Source organism: Petromyzon marinus, chromosome 13 (genome assembly GCF_048934315.1).
Source record: "Petromyzon marinus isolate PM22_M1 ecotype Great Lakes invasive population chromosome 13, UKy_Petmar_22M1.pri1.0, whole genome shotgun sequence".
In the NCBI taxonomy this organism is placed as follows: domain Eukaryota; kingdom Metazoa; phylum Chordata; class Hyperoartia; order Petromyzontiformes; family Petromyzontidae; genus Petromyzon; species Petromyzon marinus.
This window is the reverse complement of record NC_133679.1, coordinates 15,805,849-15,827,225: the sequence shown is the minus strand read 5'-3', so window position 1 is coordinate 15,827,225 and position 21,377 is coordinate 15,805,849. Positions and strand designations below refer to the sequence as shown.

Here is a 21,377-nt window from a genome sequence, read left to right as displayed (position 1 = left end):
GTTGGGGCATAAGTAACCACGACCACCACTCCTCACCTCTGGTTGATGGGAAGGTGAGCCCAAAGTAGCCTGGGGCTTACAGCTTCCCACACCTCACCGCCATGCTCCCACGCCCCCTTCCTTCTTTTGTTCAGAAGAAGAGCCACTCCCTGTTGTTTAGCAGTCTCCTGCCCCAAGTAGAGGACTGTCCACCCCTCATGGTGGCAGCAGCCAGAGCCGGTCCACCGGACCTCCGGAATACCACAGAGATCCAGGCGGTACCGGTTCAGCTCCCAACAGAGGAGTGGCAGCCTCTCCTCCGCAGTGAGCATTCCAACATTCCCCATGGCGACCCATAGTGTTTTTTTGTTGTTTCTGGAGGAGCCTTGATGGTAAGGATTCAGTCTCCTGGCTCCGCCAAATGGGGTTTGGCCAGGAGACGTCAAAGATGCCTGTCTCCCCAGGGCCTCCGGCACAAGCTTATTAATTACATTTTTCAGTCGTGGTTTTGTGGTAATTGATTGAAGGTGGAGGGGTTACCAGCCCCTTCACTGCCCTACACACAGCTGCCCGCACTCACCTACACTCCCCTACACACCCCTACACACCAACACCTGCACTCTGCCACACACTGACAGCTGCTGCACGCACCGGTCGATGGAGCGGATGAGCCAGGGGCGTGAGCCCAGGCTAGCCACGGTCTCATCCAGCAGTGGATGGGACTTGACAAACTGGAGCGTCTCCTCGGGGAACTCGGCAGAACTGCGGAATCCCCTCGCGCATGGGTCCCCTATGCAGCAGCCGGGCCTGGGGTGGGGGTCGGGGGGGAGGACAGAGGGAAGCCCAGCGGGTGAGTCCAGGTGTGTTCCAGATGGGTGGCAGGGTGAGCCTGCGTGAGCGCAGGTGAGCCCTGGAGTGTTCGCAGAGTGCAGGTGAGTCCAGGAGAGCTCACCTGGGCGTGGGAAGCTTCTCCTCCGGCACGGTCGTCCAGCCGTGGTCTCCGGACCTCGGCTCCTTGAAACGGCCGGAGAACACACGGGCAACCTCCTCCATGTGGAACGCACACACGGCCGAGCCGGTGATGCTGCATGCAGACACACACGTACGCACACACCAAAGACAAAGGTCCCCCGTATAGCCTGAATGGACTTCTGGGGCAAATGCTGAGGGAAGACCTACGAAGGCCGGCACGGCAACGAAGGGGTGGTGATGTTTACACACCACATCAGCTACTCATTCGAGGTTGAGCAGACCTAGCGGAAGCCCAGGACCAGTTCAGATAATCGTCACCGGTGTTGGCCAGAATCAAGAATCAATCTCGGGTCATTGGGTTCGTAGCGCAGCGTGCTAACCGCTGCACCACTGCTCCTCACGTGCACCAAAGACACCTGTGCGCCTATTCAAAGAGACGCTAGAGGGGGCCCCCGTCTGCTAGTACCCCGCTGTGGGCGGTGGGGAGGGTCCCACCTGTTTGCCGGGGTGGTGAAGACCCCGACGAGGAGGTGGGGGCCCCCCGCGGGCTGCATCCCAACGAGGGCGTGGAGCTCGGGGAAGGGGAAGGGGGGCTCCCCGGGCACGGCACAGGCAAGCGACGCCTTCACGAACGAGCTCCAGTGGCGGTGCAGCACGCGCGGCGAGCCCCCCGAGTCGCTCCGGCACACGCGCGCCACTCGTGACACCACCGCCTGCAAAGACACCGCGGTGACCCCGGTATACGGGAGGAATTGGAGTCTGCATGTCTCTCTCTCCCTGTGGCAGCATGGATTTTCCTGCGGCTCCTCAGGTACCCCCCTCCTTTGCATCCCAAATGCTGTTGCTGAATACCGCACCAAGTACTGGACTCATTTAAAGCTGAGTCGACCTTGGGGGGAACCCAGGACAAGTTCGGATATCAATCACCATTGCTGTCAGGTGTCCACTTGTGCTGTGGTAGGGCAGCATCGTCCCACTGTCAGATATCACCATGAGATATCATAATCGGATATCATGCTGTGTTGGTCGCACTGCTGGGATTATTATCGTCACCATTCCGCCTGGTTACCCAGGAAACTCAGTCTCGTGACTATCTCCTGTATACCAGGTGAAATGTTAACTCCCTCGCCTGGTATACAGGAGGTCGTAGGTTCGACCTTGGCCCCGATGCCTCTATATTTGGAGTTTCTGGTCTCTTCTCTCTCCACGATTGTTCTACGTGTCCTCCGGTTTCCCCTCCCACATTTAAAATCAACATGTGGTTAGAGAATTTAGCTGGTATATATGTACAGTGAGGGAAAAAAGTATTTGATCCCCTGCTGATTTTGTACGTTTGCCCACTGACAAAGTAATGATCTGTCTATAATTTTAATGGTAGGTTTATTTGAACAGTGGGAGACAGAATAACAACAACAAAATCCAGAAAAACGCATGTCAAAATGCTATAAATTGATTTGCATTTTAATGAGGGAAATAAGTATTTGACCCCCTCTCAATCAGAAAGATTTCTGGCTCCCAGGTGTCTTTTATACAGGTAACGAGCTGAGATTAGGAGCACACTCTTAAAGGGAGTGCTCGCAATCTCAGCCTGTTACCTGTATAAAAGACACCTGTCCACAGAAGCAATCAATCAGATTCCAAACTCTCCACCATGGCCAAGACCAAAGAGCTCTCCAAGGATGTCAGGGACAAGATTGTAGACCTACACAAGGCTGGAATGTTCTTTGGTTCTTTCGGTAAAGGCACGTAGAATGAGAATAAAATAACACATTGATAAAATGAAATAACACAATAATATTCTCACAAAGTTTCGGCCTATCCTCCAGACAGTCTCGTCCCCTTCACCTGATGAAGGCCGCTTGTGTTGTGGCCGAAGCGTCGTGAGAATATTATTGTGTTATTTTATTTTATCAATGTATTATTTTATTCTCATTCTACGTGACTTTACCGAAAGAACCAAAGAAGATTAATCCTTGCAGTCACGAAAGCTATAAATCGAAATTTAAGGCTGGAATGGGCTACAAGACCATTGCCAAGCAGCTTGGTGAGAAGGTGACAACAGTTGGTGCGATTATTCGCAAATGGAAGAAACACAGAAGAACTGTCAATCTCCCTCGGCCTGGGGCTCCATGCAAGATCTCACCTCGTGGAGTTTCAATGATCATGAGAACGGTGAGGAATCAGCCCAGAACTACACGGGAGGATCTTGTCAATGATCTCAAGGCAGTTGGGACCATAGTCACCAAGAAAACAATTGGTAACACACTATGCCGTGAAGGACTGAAATCCTGCAGCACCCGCAAGGTCCCCCTGCTCAAGAAAGCATATATACATGCCCGTCTGAAGTTTGCCAATGAACATCTGAATGATTCAGAGGACAACTGGGTGAATGTGTTGTGGTCAGATGAGACCAAAATGGAGCTCTTTGGCATCAACTCAACTCGCCGTGTTTGGAGAAGGAGGACTGCTGCCTATGACCCCAAGAACACCATCCCCACCCTCAAACATGGAGGTGGAAACATTATGCTTTGGGGGTGTTTTTCTGCTAAGGGGACAGGACAACTTCACCGCATTAAAGGGACGATGGACGGGGCCATGTATACCGTCAAATCTTGGGTGAGAACCTCCTTCCCTCAGCCAGGGCATTGAAAAAGGGTCGTGGATGGGTATTCCAGCATGACAATGACCCAAAACACACGGCCAAGGCAACAAAGGAGTGGCTCAAGAAGAAGCACATTAAGGTCCTGGAGTGGCCTAGCCAGTCTCCAGACCTTAATCCTATAGAAAATCTGTAGAGGGAGCTGAAGGTTCGAGTTGCCAAACGTCAGCCTCGAAACCTTAATGACTTGGAGAAAACCTGCAAAGATGAGTGGGACAAAATCCCTCCTGAGATGTGTGCAAACCTGGTGGCCAACTACAAGAAACGTCTGACCTCTGTGATTGCCAACAAGGGTTTTGCCACCAAGTACTAAGTCATGTTTTGCAGAGGGGTCAAATACTTTTCGAGTTAAAGCTTTCGTGACTGCAAGGATTCATCTTCTTTGGTTCTTTCGGTAAAGTCACATAGAATGAGAATAAAATAATAAAATAATAAAATAAAATATGTGGCCGAAACGTCGTGAGAATTTCATTGTGTTATTTTATTGATTTATTATTTTATTCTCATTCTACGTGACTTTACCGAAAGAACCAAAGAAGAAGGGTCAAATACTTATTTCCCTCATTAAAATGCAAATCAATTTATAACATTTTTGACATGCGTTTTTCTGGATTTTGTTGTTGTTATTCTGTCTCTAACTGTTCAAATAAACCTACCATTAAAATTATAAACTGATCATTTCTTTGTCAGTAGGCAAACGTACAAAATCAGCAGGGGATCAAATACTTTTTTCCCTCACTGTACACATAAGCCACTTAGTTGAGCTGTCATTTGTGTCCAGGTCACTTGTGAAAAAGAGCTATATAGCTCAGTGGGCATAACCTGGTAAAATAGAAAGTTTAAAGTTTAAAGACGAATAACCCCTGTGCAGCCCACACAATCTGTTGGGGCAAGTGCTGTCAGTGAGTAGCAGCACCTAATGAAGGCTGGCACGGCACACAAGAGGATAAGGTGGCCAGCACCACACCCCAGGACCGAGTCAGATAATCGTCACTGATTTTGGGGGCCGAGCAGGAATCGAACTCGAATCGCTGGGTTCGTAACGCAGCACACTTCACGGCTGCGCCACCACTCCCCACAAGACACACACTCCTATTACCCCCCCCAACGCCCTCTGACCACCCCCTCACCGCACCACCCCAGCCGCCCCCTCACCGTCTCGTGAGCACCCATCTCCACCCCGAGCTCGCGGAAGAAGAAGAAGACGTGGGCTCCATGCTCCAGCACGTGGACAAAGTGTGGCTCTGTGCCACGCCACACCGCACACACAGAGACACCGCACCGTGGGACTCCGCGCCACACACCATGACACACCAAACACAAAAACACACACACCACACCACACACAAACACACACACCACACCACACACACAACACACCACACACACAAACACACACCACACCACACACAAACACACACACCACACCACACACAAACACACACACCACACCACACACAAACACACACACCACACACAAACACCACACCACACACAAACACACACACCACACCACACACAAACACACACACCACACCACACACAAACACCACACAAACACACACACCACACCACACAAACACACACACCACACCACACACGAACAAACACACCACACCACACACAAACACACACACCACACACAAACACACACACCACACACAAACACACACACCACACCACACACAAACACACACACCACACCACACACAAACACAACAACCGCCATTCGCCACTAAGTGGCGGTGACGTCACCACGACGCTTGTGCCAGGCTATGTGCACCCTGAGGCCACGTGAAGTGTCGAACGCCCGCTGGCAGGAGGTCACGGGGCAGACCCAGGTGCCACGGGTCGACTGACTGAGATGACTGGCTGATGCACCACCTGTGCCCCCTACTGTGCCAACCTGCTGTGCTTCAGCCACCCGGCGCTCCGCTCATTCTTGTGAGCGTCGCTCCTCCGCCCTCCGTTGTTGTTGGAGGGCGACTACCTCCAACTGCCCAGTAGCGTCCATCACGAGCCTCCTCCACAGAGGCCGATCTTGATACCGCTGGTACCAGTCATCGGCAAGTCCACTCAGCTCCACGTCCTCCTGTACCACATCACTCCATCTCTTCTCTAGCCCATGCCGCGCCCGTTTAGCCCCCTCAATCCGGCCAAACAAAAGCTGTTTTGGCATGCGGTGGCTGGGCATGCGGGCTACATGACCCAGCCATCGCAGCCTTGCCCGCCGGAGGAGCTCACCGATGGGACCTTGCCCAGATCTTTCAAGGATTTGTGAGCTCCTCACACAATCCAGTCTGGTTAAACCCAGGATGGATCGTAGGCAGGCCAGCCTAAATGTTTCTAACCGGCGAAGATGTTCCATTAGGGGGGTCCACGTTTCGCAAGCGTAGAGAAGGGAGGGAATGACCGTGGCCGAGAAGACCTGAAGCTTAGTGCGGAGCGACAGACCAGGTAGCTTCCACACAGCGTTACGCAACCGATGAAAAGATATTGCCGCTCGACTGATTCGGAGTGAGACCTCTGCTGTTAAACTGGAGCCAGTCATAAGCACATTGCCCAGGTATGGGAAACTCTCCACTCTCTCCACAACTGCCCCATCACCGATTGGGAGTTGTGGGGGTGGAGTGTCCGATGGTACAAAATACCCAGGCAGGTGCTTAGTTTTGGTGGTTCTGATGGTAAGGCCCCACCTCTTAGTGGCACGCTCCAGTCTCGGCAGCAGCGTCTCCAACTCCTCCTCTGAGTGAGCAGCTATTACCAAATCATCAGCATACATAACGTGGTTGAGCAATACGGAGCCATCCCTTGACCGCACCTGGGCATCGATCAGCCTCCCATTATATCTGTACCATATGGAGATTCCCCCGGTACAGCTATCGAAGGCTTCACGAACTACGTGGTTAAAATAGATGTTAAATAATGTGGGAGCCAGAGGACATCCCTGTCGCACCCCAAGGTGTACAGGGAATGGCTCTGACTCCCGGCCACGTAGTTTTACCCGGGCCCGCTCACCATAATGAAGGTCCTTAATGATCACACACGAACACACACACCACACCACACACACCACACACAAACACACACAGCACACCACACACAAACACACACACCACACCACACACAAACACACACCACACCACACACCACACCACACACACCACACACACACACCACACCACACACGAACACACACAGCACACCACACATAAACACACACACCACACCACACACGAACATACACACCACACCACACACACGGTGTGTGGCATTGTCGCTGTGCTGTGAGTGTTGTCGTTTCAGGCGGCATGTCTTGGTTTTTGTGTGCCGTGTTATGTATTGCAAGGTGCCGTGTTGTGCTGTGCCGTGGCACGTTGTGCTGTGTTGTGCCGCAGTGTGCCGTACTGCGTCATGCCCTGATGCGTTGTGCTGTGTTGTGGTGCGGTGTGTCACGGTGTGGCCGATGTTGTGTGCCGCGGTGTGGCTGGGCGCACCCTTGAGCCACCTGGAGTCGTGCTTCACGCTACGCAGCGTGGTGGTGGTGGTGGTGCTGGTGTTGGTGGTGGTAGTGCCATTGCCCAGGCTGCGGTAGAGAACGGCGTCGATCGCCAGGAAATCCGTGACCGTGCCCGAGTACAGGTGTCCGTCTACAACCACCACAACCATCACAACCACAATAACCACAACCACAATAACCACACCGTGCCCGAGTACAGGTGTCCGTCTACAACCACCACAACCATCACAACCACAATAAGCACAACCACCACAACCACAATAACCACACCGTGCCCGAGTACAGGTGTCCGTCTAAAACCACCACAACCATCACAACCACAATAACCACAACCACCACAACCACAATAACCACATCGTGCCCGAGTACAGGTGTCCGTCTACAACCACCACAACCATCACAACCACAATAACCACAACCACCACAACCACAATAACCACACCGTGCCCGAGTACAGGTGTCCGTCTACAACCACCACAACCATCACAACCACAATAACCACAACCACCACAACCACAATAACCACACCGTGCCCGAGTACAGGTGTCCGTCTACAACCACCACAACCACTACAACCACAATAACCACAACCACCACAACCACAATAACCACAACCACCACAACCACAACAACCACAACCACGACAACCACCAGGCTGCCCCCCCACCTCCCCCGGCCTCTCACCGGCAAACAGCGCCACGTTGCTGTGTGCGGGGTCGTACGGACACTTGGCCATCCCGCTCACATCGACCCCGCGCTGCTGCAGAGACCTCAGCTGGGGGTGGGGGGGGGGGGAGACCGTCACACACGTTGGTCTTGGTGTGTGTGTGTTGCGTGTGTGTTGGTGTATATGTTGGTGTGTGTGTGTTGGGGTATATTGGAGTTGGTGTGTTGGGGTATGTGTGTGTATAAAATATCTAACTAATAAGCTTGTGTCGGAGGCCCCGGGGGAACAGGCGTCTATGACGTCTCCTGGCCAAACCCCAATTGGCGGAGCCAGGAGATTGAATCTCTACCCTCGGGGCTCCTCCAGAAACATCGAAAAGCCACTTCGTGTGGCCAAGTGGAATGTTCGAATGCTCACTGCGGAGGAGAGGCTGCCACTCCTCTGTCAGGAGCTGGACCGGTACCGCCAGGATCTCTGTGGCATTCAGGAGGTCCGGTGGACCGGTTCTGGCTCCTGCCATCATGAGGGGTGGACAGTCCTCTACTCGGGGCAGCAGACTGCCAAACAACAGGGTGTGGCTCTTCTTATGAACAAAAGAATGAAGGGGGCGTGGGAGCGTGGCGGTGAGTTGTGGGAAGCTGTAAGCCCCAGGCTACTTTGGGCTCGCCTTCCCATTAATTGGAGGCGAGGAGTGGTAGTTGTGGTTACTTATGCCCCCAACGAAGACGAACATCCGTGGAGGGATGCAGGCAAAGCCGATGAGTCAGATGCCTTCTATGACCTCCTGTCACAGGTGCTGGCTAAAGTGGCCCCTCGGGATAGAGTCATCTTGTTGGGTGACTTCAATGCCCGAGTGGGTCATGATGCTGGCACCTGGTCTGGAGTGATTGGAGGGCATGGGCCAGATCAGCTCAATAACAACGGTAGGAGGCTGCTAGATTTTTGTGCAGCCCATGGGCTTGTAATTACCAACACGCTATTCCGGCATCGGCGCATCCACACAACATCATGGATACATGCCGGGTCCAAGCAAGAACATCTGCTGGACTACATAGTGACGGACCAGTGGATGTGAGCCCATGTCCTTGACACCAGGACCTACCGTGGAGCTGATCTGCCCTCTGACCATCGACTTGTCATCTGTAAGATGTGCCTGCCATTCTTCCGCTCCGGTGGTGGGTGTACACCCAGGACCCCATTCCAACCTAAAGTGGCCTGGTCTCAGTTATCTGATGAAAGTTGCAAGCGAGAATTCCATCATCGCCTGCGGCTGGGGTTGGCATCGTCCCCCACTCCTCCGGATGTCGAGGGTAAATGGGCAAGGTTTAGGACTGTCACTCATGCAGCTGCTTTGGGTACGCGGTTCAGACCTCCACAGAGACCCTGGCTGACAGAGGAGGTGTTCAGGATAGTTGAGAAAAAGCGACAGGCCCACTGTCATTGGCTACAGAATCCCACTTCAGAGAATGAGGAGGCTTACCGTAGCCTTCGCTCGGAGGTTCGGAGAGCCGTGAGGCGCGGCAAGGATAGGTGGTGGTCGCGGGTTGCTGAGGAGATGGAGTCTGCCTCAGTGGCCCGCGATCACAAATCTCTATTTAACTCCATCAAAAAAGTAACCTGCAGCGCCACACCTATTACCATCATTAGGGGAAAAACGGTGATCCAATCTCCGACCCACAGGAACAGGTTTGCAGATTTGCTGAGCATTTCTGTGAGGTCCTGGGGGAGGGAAAATCCCTCAGCCAGGAAAACATCATGGCACAAAGTGAGGATGACCCTGCTGAAGCTGCGGTGCCTCAAATATTGGAAGAAGTCACCCCTCGTGAGTGGCTGGCTGAGGTGCCATCTGTTAAGGAAGTACTGAAGGCGATCCGGAGTCTGAGACCAGGAAAGGGAGCGGGCAGAGATGATCTCCCAAGCGAAATGCTGAGGGAGGGTGGCGTTTGTGCACAGATTGCCCTATATGACATCATAACAACAGTCTGGACCACTGGACGGGTTCAGCAGGATTGGAAGGATGCCCTGGTGGTCCCCCTCTTTAAGAAGGGGGATCGCACAGACTGTAACAACTACAGGGGCATCTCACTCCTCAGTATGCCGGGAAAGGTCCTGGCAAGGATTATTCAACATCGCCTTGCCAGGCATGCTGAGGAGAGGCTTGCGGAGCCCCAGTGCGGTTTCAGAAAAGGGCGGTCCTGCACAGATGCCATATTTTCTGTCCGTCTCCTACAGCAGAGGTGTAGGGAATTCCAGCAAGATCTACATCTCTGCTTTATTGACCTGGTCAAGGCCTATGATACCATCAATAGGCCTGGGCTCTGGGTTGTTCTTCGTGCTTTTGGAGTCGCTGACCCTCTGCTCACGATCATTAAGGACCTTCATGATGGTGAGCGGGCCCGGGTAAAACTACGTTGCCGGGAGTCAGAGCCATTCCCTGTACACCTTGGGGTGCGACAGGGATATCCTCTGGCTTCCACATTATTTAATATCTATTTTTACCACGTAGTTCGTGAAGCCTTCAATAGCTGTACCGGGGGAATCTCCATATGGTACAGATATAATGGGAGGCTGATCGATGCCCGGGTGCGGTCAAGGGATGGCTCCCTATTGCTCAACCACGTTATGTATGCCGATGATTTGGTAATAGCTGCTCATTCAGAGGAGGAGTTGGAGACACTGCTGCTGAGACTGGAGCGTGCCACTAAGAGATGGGGCCTTACCATCAGCCCCACCAAAACTAAGCACCTGCCTGGGTATTTCGTACCATCGGACACTCCACCCCCACAACTCCCAATCGGTGATGGGGCAGTTGTGGAGAGAGTGGAGATTTTCCCATACCTGGGCAGTGTGCTTATGACCGGCTCCAGTTTAACAGCAGAAGCTACCTGGTCTGTCGCTCCGCACTAAGCTTCAGGTCTTCTCGGCCAAGGTCATTCCCTCCCTTCTCTACGCTTGCGAAACGTGGACCCCCCTAATGGAACATCTTCGCCAGTTAGAAACATTTAGGCTGGCCTGCCTACGATCCATCCTGGGTTTACTCAGGCTGGATTGTGTGAGGAGCTCACAAATCCTTGAAAGATCTGGGCACGGTCCCATCGGTGAGCTCCTCCGGCAGGCTGCGTTGGCTGGGTCATGTAGTCCGCATGCCCAGCCACTGCATGCCAAAACAGCTTTTGTTCGGCCGGATTGAGGGGGCTAAACGGGCACGGCACGGGCTAGAGAAGAGATGGAGTGATGTGGTACAGGAGGACGTGGAGCTCAGTGGACTTGCCGATGACTGGTACCAGCGGTGTCAAGATCGGCCTCTTTGGAGGAGGCTCATGAAGGACGCTACTGGGCAGTTGGAGGCAGTCGCCCTCCAACAACAACGGAGGGCGGAGGAGCGACGCTCACAACAACGAGCGGAGCGCCGGGTGGCTAAAGCACAGCAGGTTGGCACAGTAGGGGGCACAGGTGGTGCATCAGCCAGTCATCTCAGTCAGTCGACCCGTGGCACCTGGGTCTGCCCTGTGACCTCCTGCCAGCGGGCGTTCGACACTTCACGTGGCCTCAAGGTGCACATGGCCTGGCACAAGCGTCGTGGTGACATCACCGCCACTTAGTGGCGAATGGCGGTTGTTGTTGTTGTGTTGGTGTGTGTGTGTTGGGGTGTGTGTGTTGGGGTGTGTATGTTGGTGTATGTGTTGGTGTGTGTGTTGATGTGTGGCGAGTGGTCGGGTAGTGGTTAGCGCGTTGCGCTATGAACCCGGCGATCTGGGTTCGATTCCCGCTCACGGCCAACACCAGTGACGATTATGTGAACCGGTTCTGGTCGACTCAGCCTCAAATTAGTACGTGGTGCGGTGTGTAAACATCGCCACTGGGGAGACAAAGACGGTCGGGCGTGTTGCTGGCCACCCACCCTCTCGTGTACCATTCCGGCCTTCATAGGTGCTCGCTAACAGCAGTTGCCCCTACAGTCTGCTAAGGCTATATGCGGGATTTGTCTTTGTTGGTGTGTGTGTTGGTGTGTGTTGGTGTGTGTTGGTATGTGTGTTGGTATGTGTGTTGGTATGTGCGTGTTAGGGTGTGTGTGTTAGGGTGTGTGTGTTAGGGTGTGTGTGTTAGGGTGTGTGTGTTAGTGGTGATAGGGCATTTGTGGAGAGAGTGGAGAGCTTCCCATACCTGGGCAGTGTACTCATGACCGGCTCCGGTTTGACAGCAGAGGTCTCACTTCGAATAAGGCGAGTGGCATTATCTTTTCATCGTTTGCTTAACGCTGTGTTGAAGCTACCTAGTCTGTCGCTGCGCACGAAGCTTCAAGTCTCCTCGGCCACAGTCATTCCCTCCCTACTTTATGCTTGCGAAACGTGGACCCCCCGAATGGAACATTTTCGCCGGTTTGAAACATTTAGGCTAGCCTGCCTACGATCCATCTTGGGTTTAACCAGTCTGGATTGTGTGAGGAGCTCACAAATCCTTGAAACATCTGGACAAAGACCCATCGGTCACCTCCTCCAGCAGGCAAGGCTGCGTTGGCTGGGTCATGTAGCCCGCATGTCCAGCCACCGCATGCCTAAACAGCTTTTGTTCGGCTGGATCGAGAGGGCTCAACGGGCGCGGCACGGGCTAGAGAAGAGATGGAGTGATGTGGTATAGGAGGACGTGGAGCTGAGTGGACTTGCCGATGACTGGTACCAGCGGTGTCAAGATCGGCCTCTGTGGAGGATGCTCGCGAAGGACGCTACTGGGAAGTTGGAGGCAGTCGCCCTCCAACAACAACGGAGGGCGGAGGAGCAATGCTCACAACAACGAGCGGAGCGCCGGTTGGCTAAAGGGCAGAAAGTTGCCACAGTAGGGGGCACAGGTGGTGCATCATGCAGTCATCTCAGTCAGTCAACCCGTGGCACCTGGGTCTGCCCCGTGACCTCCTGCCAGCGGGTGTTTGATACTACACGTGGCCTCAACGTGCACATGGCCTGGCACAAGCGTCGTGGTGACGTCACTGCCACTTAGTGGCAAATGGCGGTTGTTGTTGTGTTAGTGTATGTCGGTGTGTATGTTGGTGTGTGTGTATTGGGGTGTGTTGGTGTGTGTTGGTGTGTGTTGGGTGCGTGTGTGTTGGTGTGTTTTGGTGTGTGTTTTTGTTGGTGTGTGTGTTGGGGTGTGTGTTGGTGTGTGTGTGTTGGTGGGGGTCTTACCACAAGCCCCACCAAAACTAAGTACCTGCCTGGGTATTTTGTGCCCCCAAACACTTCACCCGCTCAGCTCCTCATTGGTGATGTAGCAGTTGTGGAGAGATTGGAGAGTTTCCCATACATGTGTAGGGGTGTTGCGGGAGGGAAACACAGTTACATAGCGGTGGCCACAAACACGTCCGCTACAGCCACCACCCTGGGGGGCTGCGGGTGGATGTTTCGATACCTCACAGCCCCGCCACTCGGTGGCAAATTGGTATAAAAGGCGGACAGCTCGAGGCAGTGTGTTGGGGAAGCCAAGAGCGAATAACCCTGACCCGCTGTCCTTCTGAGGGCCGGGCAGGGCAAGCCAGTGGTGCGGTCCCAGAGCCTTTCAAGGGCTGGTCTGTCTGGATGGATGCCGTGATCTGTGCCATGACCAAGGCCAGGTCAGATAGCCTCCTCCAGCGCCTGTAGCGGAGGACCTGGGAGTATAGTAGTTAGGCTGTTAGCCTAGAGGGTGTCCCAGTGTGAATACGGATGAAGGGGCCATTACCCCTTCTCAGTGTAACCCTGCCAAATTGAAATAAATAGTGCTGCCTCTACTACACCGTCTCTGTGTTCCGTGAACCCCCTACACATGGGCAGTGTGCTTATAACCACCTCCGGTTTGACAGCAGAGGTCTCACTCGAAATCAGTCAAGTGGCATTATTTTTAATTGGCTGCGTAATGCTGTGTGGAAGCTACCCGGTCTGTCATACCTTCCCTTCTCTATGCTTGTGAAACGTGGACCCCTCTAATGGAACATCTGCCCTGGTTAAAAACATTCAGGCTGGCATGCCTATGATCCATCCGGGGTTTAACCAGGCTGGATTGTGTGAGGAGCTCGCAAATCCTTGAAAGATCTGGACACATTCCCATCAGTGACCTCCTCCGGCAGGCAAGACTGCGTTGGCTGGGTCATGTAGCCCGCATGCCCAGCCAATCCAACGGCGGAGCCAGGATTTTCAGGTAGGGGGGGCAACCCCTCCAGCAATAAAAAATGTTCGGAGTTGTTAGTAAGTAAGGACTTGTCCCTTGCTTTTTATTCGACGCGTGTGCGTCGATGGCACAGCCATCGATCGAGGGTCGAATTTGAACCGTGCGTGATCGGCATCGTGCTTACTGAAGGTGTTGATGCCTTCAGGGAAGTCGTGGACTGTATACACAACTGCGCACAATTCTGTGAGTCACCTATAACTGCTTTCCCGTTACTCATTGACAATTATGGACTCAGACTATTGTCCTGTCATCTCATAGAGTCCCTGGCACGTAATAATATGCTACATAGTGGCAGTGGGGGTCGCAAAATGCCGATTTATTACTAATAAACCCAATGATCCGATGAAAATGAGGGATTTCGATCAGGTCATTGGGGTGCCACGTGCCACCCAACCCCCCACTGGCTCCGCCAGTGTGCCCAGCCACCGAATGCCCAAGCAGCTTCTGTTTGGCCGCATAGAGGGGGCTAAACGGGTACGAGATGGGCTGGAGAAGAGATGGAGTGATGCGGTACAGGAGGATATGGAGCTGAGTGGAATTGCCCACGGCTGATACCAGCGGTGTCAAGATCGGCCTGTGTGGAGGAGGCTCGTGAAGAACGCTACTGGGCAGTTGGAGGCATTTGCCCTCCACCAACAACGGAGGGCGCAGGAGCAATGCTCACAACAACGAGCGGAGCGTCGGGCAGGTAAAATGCAGTGAGTTGGCACAGTAGGTTGTACGGCTGGTGCATCTACCGATCATCTCAGTCAGCCAACCTATGGAACCTCGGTCTGTCACGAGACCTCATGTCAACGAGATTTTTGACACTTCATGAGGCCTCAAAGTGCGCCTGGCCTGGCACAGGCGCCGTGGTGACGTCACCGTCACTTGGTGGCGAATCGCGGGTGTTGGTATTGGTGTGTTGGTATGTGTGTTGGTGTGTGTGTTGGTGTGTGTGTTGGGATGTGTTGGTGAGTGGGGGGCAGTGGTTCATGCTCTTGCTATGAACCAGGAAATCCGAGTTCGATTACTGCTAATGGCCAACACCAGTGACGATTATCTGAACCAGTGCTGGGCCTCCCCTAGGTCGACTCAGGCTCAAATTCATACCTGGTGCGTTGTGTAAATATGTTCACTGGGGAGACAAAGGCGGCCGGGTGTGGTGCTGGCCACTCACCCCTTCATGTACTATTGCCAGCCTTCATAGGTGCTCGCTAACAAGCTACACAGGGGCTCTTCATCTTTGTTGGTGTGTGTGTTCGTTTATGTGTGGGGAGCGGTGTTGCTGCCGTGAGAGTGCTGGGCTGGGAATCCTCCCTTATCCGGTGAGAAACTCGGGGTCCTGGGGTAATCGTGGCCGCGAAGCCCCAGCGACCGCGAGGTCTGTCGCTTCAATGAATGGATGAGGGAATTATTGATGGCACGAATGACTGACGGGACGATGTACTCGTGGAAGGAATGAAGGAATGACCGGTGAATGAAAGTCACCTCATAGTCGCGACACGTGGGGTTGAAGGCGTTGGTGCCACAGATGAAGAGGGTGGCCCCCTGCCCATCCCCGCTCCTCGGGCGGAGCAGCAGCACCTTGATGTAGTTGAAGCAATCGCGCTGTGTAGAGGGGGGAGATTGGAGAGGCGGTGTGGGATTAGGGGGAGGGCGAAGGGTTGAAGTGGGGGGGAGCAGTTCGTGAGGTGACAGTTGGTCACGACCACGTGGTATCACACAGATACCCATAGACTCACACAGAGACTCATAGACTCACACAGAGACTCATAGACTCACACAGAGATTCATAGACTCATGCAAAGACTCAGACTCACGCAGAGACTCATAGACTCACGCCAAGAAATGTAGACACACGCCGAGACACGAAGACTCACGTAGATACCCACAGACTCACGCAGAGACTCATAGACTCACGCCAAGAAACGTAGACTCACGTAGATACCCAGACTCACACAGAGATCCATAGACTCACACAGAAACCCACAAACTCACACAGGGACGCATAGACTCACACAGTGACCCACAGACTCACACAGTGACCCATAGACTCACACAGCGACGCATAGACAAGGGGTCATTACTCTGCTGCTGGTATGGTCATTGTCCCTGGGGCTCCACTCGTTGAGGTCTCTCTCTCATCCAAGGCCGTAATTATAATATATATTTGGGGACACACATCCCCCCCAATATTCCAATATGCTCAAAATCTCCCCCCCAATATATTGCTATAAAAATGAAATAATTGCTATACTATGTAAATAAAAAGAAACAATTTACTAAACCTTGGCCACAATATCTGAACTTGTCTTCATATAAATGAATGCATAGATTTCTGTTTATATTATTGTGGTTATGGTTGTACTTTATGAATCCCTAATCTCTGCCATTACATACAATGAAACAAGAAGTGGTAAAAAAGTTAAAACAGAGCAATGTAATACAATACACTAATAGACATTGTAAAAAATTAATTTAAAAAACTCCATCACAACTGTTAGTTATTTTTTGAATATTTTAGGCAGGAAATTAGTTATCAAATGTAGATATTTTTTCTGGGTTGGGACCCCCAGACACCCTGGAAGATTTGGTCCCCCCCAATGTTGACTCCATGGCTACGGCCTTGGTCTCACCACACTCTCACCACACTCTCACCACACTCTCACCACACTCTCACCACACTCTCACCACACTCTCACCACACTCTCACCACACTCTCTCTGCTCACCGCTCTCTTCCCCTTCCACGCGCACGGTCGCTGCTCGTCGATGCTTGCTCTCCATACGAGTCTCTGTGTGACACGGGGAGGACGTGTTGAGACCCACACCCTCACACCCTCACTCACACACTCAGTCACTGGCGGAGCCAGTGCGGGGGGGGGGGTGGCACGTGCCCACCAAATTATCCGATCGAATTCCCTCATTTCGATCAGCATTTTGCGACCCCCACTGCCACTGTGTAGCATATTATTATTATGTGCCAGGGACTCTATGAGATGATAGGACAATAGTCTGAGTCCATAATTGGCAATAAGTAACGGCAAAGCAGTTATAAGTGACTCACATAATTGTGCGCAGTTGCGTATAGAGTCCACGACTTTTCCTGAAGGCATCAACACCTTCAGCGAGCGCGATGCCGATTACGCGCGGTTCGAATTCGACCCTCGATCGATGGCTGCGCCATCGCCGCACACGCGTCGAGTAAAAAGCAAGGAACAAGTCCTTACTAACAACTCTTTACTCACTAACTACTTACTAACAACTACTTACCAACAACTACTTACTAACAACTACTTACTAACAACTACTTACTAACAGCTATACTCACTAACAAGTCCTTACTCACTAACAGCTCCTTACTAACAACTCCTTACCAACAACTCCTTACTAATAACTCCTTACTCGCTAACAACTCCTTACTTGCTAACAACTCCTTACTTGCTAACAACTCCTTACTTACTAACAACTCCTTGCTTACCAACAACTCCTTACTTACCAACAACTCCTTACTCACAAGTAACTCCTTACTAACAACTCCTTACTTACTAACTCCTAACTCACTAACAACTCCTTACTTACTAACAACTCCTTACTTTCTAACAACCCCTTACTAACAACTCCTTACTCACTAGCAACTCCTTACTAACAACTCCTTACTCACTAACAACTCCTTACTAACAACTCCTTGCTTACTAACAACTCCTTACTAACAATTCCTTACTAACAACTCCTTACTAACAACTCCTCATTACCAACTCCTCACTAACAACTCCTCACTAACAACTCCTTACTCACTAACAACTCCTTACTCCCCAACAATTCCTTACTAACAACTCCTTACTCACCAACAACTCCTTACTAACAACTCCTTACTTACTAACAACTCCCTACTAACAACTCCTTACTAACAACTCCTTACTTACTAACAACTCCTTACTTACTAACAACGTCTTACTTATTCTTAGTTTTTTCCGTTAAAGTCACGTTGAAGAGAAACAACAAAATAACAAAATATATATAAAACAATAAAAAATTCTCACGACGTTTCGACCATAACTCAAACGGTCATCATCAGGTGATATATATTTTGTTATTTTGTTGTTTCTCTTCAACGTGACTTTACCGAAAAAACTAAGAATATGAATTACTGCAGTCACGAAAGCTTTAAATCAAAACGTCTTACTTATTAACAACTCCTCACTAACAACTCCTTACTTACTAGCAACTCCTTACTTACTAGCAACTCCTTACTTACTAGCAACTCCTTACTTACTAACACGTCCTTACTAACAAGTCCTCACTAACAACTCCTGACTAACAACTCCTAACTAACAACTCCTTACCAACAACTCCTTACTAACAAGTCCTCACTAACAAGTCCTTACTAACAAGTCCTCACTAACAAGTCCTCACTAACAACTCCTTACTAACAACTTCTTACTAACTAACAACTCCTTACTAACAACTCCTTACTAACAACTCCTTACTTACTAACAACTCCTCACTAACAGCTCCTTGCTTACTAACAACTCCTTACTTACTAACAACTCCCTGCTTACTAACAACTCCTTACTTACTAACAACTCCCTGCTTACTAACAACTCCTTACTAGCATCTCCTTACTAACAACTCCTTACTTACCAGCAACTCCTTACTTGCTGACAACCCCTTGCTTACTAACAACTCCTTACTAACAACTCCTTACTTACTAACAACTCCGTACTAACAACTCCTTACTCACTAACAACTCTTTACTCACTAACAACTCCTTACTCACTAACAACTCCTTACTTACTAACAACTTCTTACTTACTAACAACTCCGTACTAACAACTCCTTACTAACAACTTCTTACTTACTAACAACTCCGTACCAACAACTCCTTACTAACAACTTCTTACTTACTAACAACTCCTTACTAACAACTCCTTACTAACAACTCTATCATTTTTCATTGCTGGAGAGGTTACCCCCCCCCCCCCCGACCTGAAAATGGTGGCTCCGTCATTGCACTCACTCATTCACACTCTCACTCATTCACTCTCACTCATTCACACTCTCACTCATTCACACTCTCACTCTCACTCATTCACACTCTCACTCATTCACACACTCACTCATTCACACTCTCACTCATTCACACTTGCACGCTCACTCACTCACTCGCACGCTCACTCACTCGCACGCTCACTCGCCCTCTCACTCACTCACACTTTCTCTCACACTCACTCCATCACTCCAAGAACTCCCCAGCACTCTCACACGCTCATGAACACATGAACCCCCCTGTCCCCCCTGTCCCACCCCCTCCTGCTCACCCCCCTGCTCACACCCCCCGCCCCTCCCCTCACTTTGCTGAACCCGATTTCTGCTCCGTGCCGCGCGTCCAGATCCAGGCTGTACACGTGATCCCTGTGAGACACAACCAGGTGAAAACAACCACGTGATCTCAACCAGGTGAACACAACCAGGTGAACACAACCACGTGAACGCGAACACGTGATCTCAACCAGGTGAACACAACCAGGTGATCTCAACCAGGTGAACACGACCAGGTGATCTCAACCAGGTGAACACAACCAGGTGAACACGACCAGGTGAACACGACCAGGTGATCTCAACCAGGTGAACACGACCAGGTGAACACAACCACGTGATCTCAACCAGGTGAACACGACCAGGTGAACACGACCAGGTGAACACGACCACGATCTCAACCAGGTGAACACAACCAGGTGAAAACAACCACGTGATCTCAACCAGGTGAACACAACCAGGTGAACACAACCACGTGATCTCAACCAGGTGAACACAACCAGGTGAAAACAACCACGTGATCTCAACCAGGTGAACACAACCAGGTGAACACAACCACGTGATCTCAACCAGGTGAACACAACCAGGTGAACACGGCCAGGTGAACACGACCACGATCTCAACCAGGTGAACACAACCAGGTGAACACAACCACGTGATCTCAACCAGGTGAACACAACCAGGTGAACACGGCCAGGTGAACACGGCCAGGTGAACACGATCTCAACCAGGTGAACACAACCAGGTGAACACAACCACGTGATCTCAACCAGGTGAACACGACCAGGTGAACACAACCACGTGATCTCAACCAGGTGAACACGACCAGGTGAACACAACCACGTGAACACAACCAGATGAGCACAAAACAGGTAATTTGAGGATGAAAGGAGACGAAGCACGTGGAGATGGCACCTTGAGATGGACAGAGGGGCGGGGCTGTGCGGAGGTGTGAAGGGCGGGGCTAGGGGGGCGGTGCTTTATGGGGGTGTGAGGGGCGGGGCTCTGTGGGGGGAAGAGGGGCGGGGCTCGGGTCCCCACCTGCCGCCCAGGAGGAGCTCCCTCCCCACCTGCGCCATCAGCTGCAAGTGAAGCGAGGGGGGAGCGCCGCCCCCCTCCGGGGTCGACACCCCCGGGGCTGGGCCCCCCACGAACACCGGGTACCGCGCCGTGTCTGCGCAGTACACACACAGCACACACACAGCACACACACACAGTATACACACAGTACACATTGCACACACACACGCAGTACACACACACACAGTATACACATAGTACACATTGCACACACACACAGTACACACACACACAGTATACACACAGTACACATTGCACACACACACACAGTATACACACAGTACACATTGCACACACACACAGTACACGCGCAGTACAAACACAGAGTACACACACAGTACACATTGCACACACACACAGTACACACACAGTACACACACAGTACACACACAGTACACACAGTACACATTGTACACACACAGAACACACACACACAGTACACACACCACACACACAGTACACACACACAGTACACACACAGTACACACACAGTACACACACACACAGTACACACACAGTACACACACAGTAAACACAGTACACATTGCATACACACACAGTACACACACACAGTACACACACACAGTACACACACCACACACACAGTACACACACACAGTACACACACCACACACACAGTACACACACACAGTATACACACACCACATACCCAGTAAACACACACACAGTACACACAGTAAACACACAACAACAACCGCCATTCGCCACTAAGTGGCGGTGACGTCACCACGACGCTTGTGCCAGGCCATGTGCACCTTGAGGCCACGTGAAGTGTCGAACGCCCGCTGGCAGGAGGTCACGGGGCAGACCCAAGTGCCACGGGTCGACTGACTAAGATGACTGAGATGACTGGCTGATGCACCACCTGTGCCCCCTACTGTGCTAACCTGCTGTGCTTTAGCCACCCGGCGCTCCGCTCGTTGTTCTGAGCGTCGCTCCTCTGCCCTCCGTTGTTGTTGGAGGGCGACCGCCTCCAACTGC

The 21,377-nt window shown here is 51.8% G+C and overlaps 1 protein-coding gene across 1 annotated transcript in view; it reads right to left on the bottom strand.

The window, feature by feature from the left end:
* LOC116938304 (semaphorin-6B-like) overlaps positions 1-21,377 on the bottom strand; it is a 45,542-nt gene that overhangs the window by 12,562 nt on the left and 11,603 nt on the right. Inside the window, exons 3-12 of the mRNA XM_076066913.1 lie at positions 20,337-20,469; positions 19,331-19,391; positions 16,709-16,771; positions 15,466-15,585; positions 7,815-7,905; positions 7,108-7,260; positions 4,766-4,854; positions 1,447-1,664; positions 932-1,063; positions 631-786 (exon numbers count right to left, since the gene is read on the bottom strand). Coding sequence (XP_075923028.1) covers positions 631-786; positions 932-1,063; positions 1,447-1,664; positions 4,766-4,854; positions 7,108-7,260; positions 7,815-7,905; positions 15,466-15,585; positions 16,709-16,771; positions 19,331-19,391; positions 20,337-20,469 — 1,216 coding nt within the window. The remainder of the gene's footprint in view (positions 1-630; positions 787-931; positions 1,064-1,446; positions 1,665-4,765; positions 4,855-7,107; positions 7,261-7,814; positions 7,906-15,465; positions 15,586-16,708; positions 16,772-19,330; positions 19,392-20,336; positions 20,470-21,377) is intronic.